This window comes from Oncorhynchus masou, chromosome 6, assembly GCF_036934945.1.
Source record: "Oncorhynchus masou masou isolate Uvic2021 chromosome 6, UVic_Omas_1.1, whole genome shotgun sequence".
NCBI lineage: Eukaryota > Metazoa > Chordata > Actinopteri > Salmoniformes > Salmonidae > Oncorhynchus > Oncorhynchus masou.
Genome location: NC_088217.1, coordinates 64,572,312 through 64,578,125, shown reverse-complemented (window position 1 = coordinate 64,578,125; position 5,814 = coordinate 64,572,312). Strand labels below are relative to the sequence as shown.

The 5,814-nt window shown below is 43.9% G+C and overlaps 1 protein-coding gene across 1 annotated transcript; it reads right to left on the bottom strand.

Annotated features, from left to right (window-relative positions):
- Positions 1-234: 234 nt before the first annotated feature.
- Positions 235-4,593, bottom strand: lig4 (ligase IV, DNA, ATP-dependent). Its single transcript, XM_064969382.1, has 3 exons — positions 4,478-4,593; positions 3,996-4,111; positions 235-3,588 (listed from the first exon to the last, which is right to left on the bottom strand). Exon 3 carries the CDS (start codon positions 3,568-3,570, stop codon positions 802-804), a length of 2,769 nt encoding a protein of 922 aa, XP_064825454.1. The 5' UTR covers positions 3,571-3,588; positions 3,996-4,111; positions 4,478-4,593; the 3' UTR covers positions 235-801.
- Between the last annotated feature and the right edge of the window lie 1,221 nt (positions 4,594-5,814).

The following is a 5,814-nucleotide window of genomic DNA, read 5'->3' as shown; positions in this document are numbered from 1 at the left end:
TATTTTTGTTCAGCATAGATGTCTTTTAATTACCAACTCTGAAGAAGGCCTTAAAGCTTAATAAAGCGCAGTGATAATAGGAAGAGCAGTGTGCAGGTTTCTTATTTTTTATCTCAAATTAACAGCTTTATAAAAAGTCACTTTTTCTTTCATTAAAGTCAGTTAATCTACTGAAGTTAACATTGCAACAACAGTTGAAATATTTTGATACCTGGACAATACATGAAGACAATCTTCTAATACCAATTCCCATATTTATTCAAAATATTTATTTTAGTTCCAAAACATGAGAATTGAAAAGATTAAAAGAAAAACATACAGTATAATATAATTTACATTAAATGAAACAAATAGTTTAGTGGATAGACCAGGGATTCCCAACCTCGGGACCCCAAAGGTAACACGTTTTGGTTTTTGCCCTAGCACTACACAGCTGATTCAAATAATCAACTAATCATCAAGCTGTGAAGTGTTAAGGCAAAAACCAAAACGTTCACCCATTGGTGTCTCGCTGACAGTTTGGGGAATTATGGGATAGACAGTCTCAAATATCTCAACACAATAGTCTGCATTGGTAAGGACATTAAAATAGCTTACCTCAATTAAAGTAGATACACCATTACATATAGGCCTACACTATATCCATATTGAAATGTGTAGAAAAACACTGGATAACTTTACCTTATGATTCAGAAAATCCTTTAAAACAAACATTTATTTACACTCTAAAATGGATTAAAACAAAATATTACAATCCCAGAGATATGTCAATCATAACGTGCTTATTGTCCAGTGCTTGCATTACACTAGGTAGTCATTGTCATTCCGCAAAAACCCTGCTTTGATAGATTCTGTTACCCATGACTCTCTAACAATCTTAAACTTTTTGGTAAAGAGTCGTCTGAGGGTTCTTAAAGCCAACACTCTTGTTTCCTCCACCACTATGACATGAGAGACCCCTTCCTCAAGCTTCTGCACTACTGTCCCTCCGTGGAAGCGGAATTCCAGAGCCCGCGTGTCCAGAAAATTTGCTGGTACGATGCTTTTAGGGTCTCCTATGTCTGCGTATCTGTCCATGTAGACCCTGAAAGGTCTGAACATGCTAGTGGGGAGGTCGTCCCAGCTGAAGCGTTCCTCCAACTTAGCGATGCACTGTGCCGTCAAAGTGTCCACTCTACCAATCCGACCGAAGACTTCCCTCAGCTGCTGCTCGTCCGTGTCCACAAAGTAGCTGTCTCCGTAGCAGTCATATTCCTTTGCAAAGTGCTCCTTGGTGGAGGGTGAAATGTGTATCATGTGACGCGGTTGCCATGGCACCACCTGCTTCCTGTCTAGGCACGCCAGCAGCCAGGCAGCCCACACTACGTCGTGCTGGTCTGAAGAGATCAGGTTCTTCACACGCATGTTCTCCACAGCGGCGATCACACAGTAGGTGTCTGGTCCCGGGTTCTGGACTACAATACCGCCACATCGGGCCACTGCTTTCTCCAGCTCCGCCTTGGGGTGCGCCTCATTGCCATTCATAACGCAGAACTCCACGTCCTCGAACATGTCCGTCTCCTTGGTAACACCAGATAGGTCCTGGGACTTGAAGTGGTCGATGACGCCGACAGCTTTCTTGGGCTTGGCCGCTGCCGGCGACTTGCGCTTCTTCTTTTCTGGTTCGTCATTGTCATTGATGCGGAAGTGGCGCGAGAACAACTTCCCGGACGCCTTGTTGCGAAACTGATCGAGCTCAGCAAGGGTCATGCACTGGTGCCACTCTTTGTCCTCCCGGATCTTCTCGATCCTGGGGAAGCGTAGTGTGCAGTTGGTTTTGTACATCTCACTACTGACTATTTCTGCTGCCTTCACCTGGATGATGACCGAGTTGCACGGGTCAATGTAGACTTCCGGTCTCTCCGTCCCACACAGAATAGAGGCCGGAGGGTCGTTCTTCCGGTAGACTTTCCAGTGCTTGGCCAGCTTCAACCCCAAGTCATACAACTCCTTCATGGTGTAGCCGGAACCGATGCGACAGAGCGTGTGGAAAACGGAGGGTTTCTCTCCAGGCTTCGGAGCTTCGGCCACCGCGACGAGGAAATGAGACATCATGCCACCTCGCCTTCCTTTTCCCCAGTAGCCTCCGACAATCAACAGGTCGAGCTCATCCATCAAGCCATCAACGTACTCCGGCTTTATCTTGAGCCAGCCCTCACCTCGCTTATCGGGCTTGTAGACGGATGAGGGATCTTTCACCATGATGCCCTCTTCCCTGTTGTCAATGGCTTCGTTGATGGCGTTTACCACCTCTTGCATAGTTTTGGCCTCCGTTTTCGGCACCACGTGTATCCTCCCTTTAACAGGAGTGAAGACAGTCTGAAGGTTGTCGTGGCGCACCTTCAACGGCTCGTTGCCAAACTTGTGGTCGTTCACAAGAAGTACATCGAAAACGCAAAAGCACGTCTGCAGCTCGGAGTCATCCACTAGCCTCTTGATGTCAAACTTGCTTCCTTTTTGCATGAAGGTGTCGGTAGTGGGGTTGTACGCCATCATCTCCCCATCCAGGATGCATTTGACTACGTGGGGCTTGAAGACATTGTGGATGAAAGGCGTCAGGGAGCCCTCTAGCGGCGATGCACCAAACTGCTGGGTGTACTCGAAGGAGTTCCGTGTGAAGTACTTGTAGACGTCGCCATCCTTGTGCAGCTGGATGCGCTCTCCATCCAGCTTGGTCTCTAGGAAGAAGGTGCTGTTGCCCATCTGCTTCTCCACCTGGCGCATGTTGGCCATGGCGGCCAGCATAGGTTTGAAGGCAAAGAACAGGCCAATGGACACTTCGCTGAGGGACACAAAGGGGTCGTGGAGCTGCCGGCACACCTTGTTTAGGTCTGTGGTGACGTTGTAGAGCTCGGCCGCATCTAAGTGGAACACCTGGAGCACGGTCTCTTTGCTGACCCCCAGCTTCATGTCCTTCAGGATCATGCGGATAAGCCACTTCTGCTCCAGTGCCGTGCTCTGGGTGATAAGGTGCAGCAGGCTCTTCTTCACCAGGTCCTTCTGCTTACCAGCATTGTTGATGGCCACCGAGTCCAGAAAGTCGTTGACTTCTCTGATGGTGAGGTTTCCCTGGCTTGTGCAGCGTTTCTTCAACACAAAGTAGGTCATAAGAGCGAAGTCTCCCGCCTCCCCCTGAGATGTGGTGGGGGTGCGGTAATTCAACAGTTTGTTGGCTTCCGGTCCATTCTTGGGGAGACCCAAGACGTCTATGTAGAGCTTGGCTAACATACTCTCTTTAATGCCATAGGCCACACGCTCCCTTTCGAACGAGGGGACTATGAGACGCATGGCCGGGTAGAAAGAGTCTGTGGTGGTAGGGTTGTCTTTGTGGAGGGCCGCATGGAACTTCCTCCAGGAGTCTATGAAGTCACGGAGAAACTTTGATTTGTCTGGTCGGAGTTTGGTCTTCTGTATTTTTTCAAGCGTGGTGCACAGGTGAAGAAATGGAACTTGAGCAGCGACAGAGCTCTGGGGAGCAGCAGCGACAGAGCTCTGGGGAGCAGCAGCTTCGCTTTTTGAGGTTCCCTCCATTGTAAAAGCTAAAAAAAACTAAAAAGGAACAAACGTTAATGACCCATAGATTCTAAGGGATGCTCTTAGTTTTCATCCAGGTGTTTATGTAATTGTTATATTGATAGAAAAATATGATCCTGTACTTTAATAAGTAGTGTTCTACAGTGACTACTTCCTTTGCAACATGCAGGGCTGGAGCCTGTCCATTATATGCAGCACAGTACATTGAGTATAACAACATTTCCCAAATTACTCACAGTTCCCTAGCTAATGACTACTCAATAAACAAAACATAACTTGAGAATGTGTTTTAAAAAATCTGTATGACCTAATCCATCACACCAGCCACATGTTTAGAAACTAGCTAGCGAGAATGTACACTATACAATGCATAGTCTGAATACTTATTGAAAACAACATCTCAAGTTAGCTAGCTATCTTACCTCAAAGCAACCAGCCAACTCGTCAGTGTCTTGCAACTCTTTGGGGATCGCTCCTCTACAACATGCTGTGACATGCCCGGGTTATGACTGCATCCATCATACGTGTCCTGACGAAACTGAAACAAACCAGACAGTAGTTGAGCACTAGAATGCTAAACACAGCTAGTTAGCGTTGTTGTGCCAGAGGTTGTGCAATGGTGCATGGTTATGCAGTTGGGGCCACTTCGGTAAACTATGCTAGCTAGCATGCAATCTATAGGCACAGCTGTTAGATTATTTATTATCTACATTTATTTACCTAGGCAAGTCAGTTAAGAACAAATTCTTATTTTCAATGACGGCCTAGGAACAGTGGGTTAACTGCCTTGTTCAGGGGCAGAACGACAAATTTTTACCTCAGCTCAGATACTACCGTTAGATACATTAATGTTATCATGTTGTATGATGCGATTTCAAATTCAACAAATAACGTGTCAAATTACCTGATTACTTCTTCTCGGTCTCAAAACATAAACATAGCCGTTTTTTATTATTATTTACAAACTGTTATATGAGTTTCTAAAAAAAAAACACTTCCTTGTTCACAAAGCGGAAACCGTCAGCCGCGTAAAACATCCTGTCGGAAACAAAATAAGAGGCATAATGGACCTGTGGAAAAGCAATTCTTTCATACGTCAGGAGAGGGCGGCAGATACATGTAAAAAAAAATGTGTCAAACCACAGCTGGATGAAGGAGTGGCATAAATTAGATGTTAGCGCACTGCTAATTAGAATGCCCTTTATTTTGTGTCCAACTTTTTTTTAAATATATAAAAAGGTGATAGGATAACATTCATTTTATCAATGTTTCTGTAAAACATTTAATTTCGATACATATTAATTGATGCAGATACAACACATGGTCACAATAGATTTGGTTACATGTAGAAAAATAATCATTAAGCAATATTCATTTTGTAAACACACCTTTATAATAGCTTTGAATTTGATCAAATTCATGTTCCAATGTCCATAAGAATGGGTTAAGTCATTTAAGTCCTGACACAGTATGCAACACACACACACATGCCTCACTGCTGTATTAAACTATATAGTCTGGAAATTCATACAAATTCCTCACTGTGCACTGCCCTGACTGCCCTAAACATAACACACAATGTAGGCCTACAAACAACCTTGCCACATGTCAACCAACAGATTTACTCGAGGTCAAGAGTCCCTGCACCAAGCAAAACATGAAGATAAAGATATATATGAACTGTGGTGCTTTAGTTCCTCAAGAAAGTATTGTACACCACAGATCAATGAAAGTATTTTAGACTGAAAATTGTGTGCACACCAAAAAACATTTTTTCTTGCTTACTCTTTACAGTGAATTCTATATTCAGTACCAGTCAAAGGTTTGGACATATTTACTCATTCAAGTTTTTTCTTTTTACAGAGGGTAGTGCGTACGGCCCAGTACATCACTAGGGACAAGTTCCTGCCATCCAGGACCTCTATACCAAGAAGTGTCAGAAGAGGGCCCTAAAAATTGTCAAAGACTCCAGCCATGCTAGTCAAGTACTGTAATGCCAAGAGTGTGCAAAGCTGTCAGTAAGGCAAAGGGTGGCTACTTTGAAGAATCTAAAATAGAAAATATATTTTGGTTTGTTTAACATGTTTTTGGTTACTACATGATTCCATATGTGTTATTTCATAGTTTTGATGTCTTCATTATTAATCTACAATGTAGAAAATTGTAAAAAAAAAAGTAAGAAAAACCCTTGAATGAGGAGGTGTGTCCAAACTTTTGACTGGTACTGTCGTTTAACCAGCG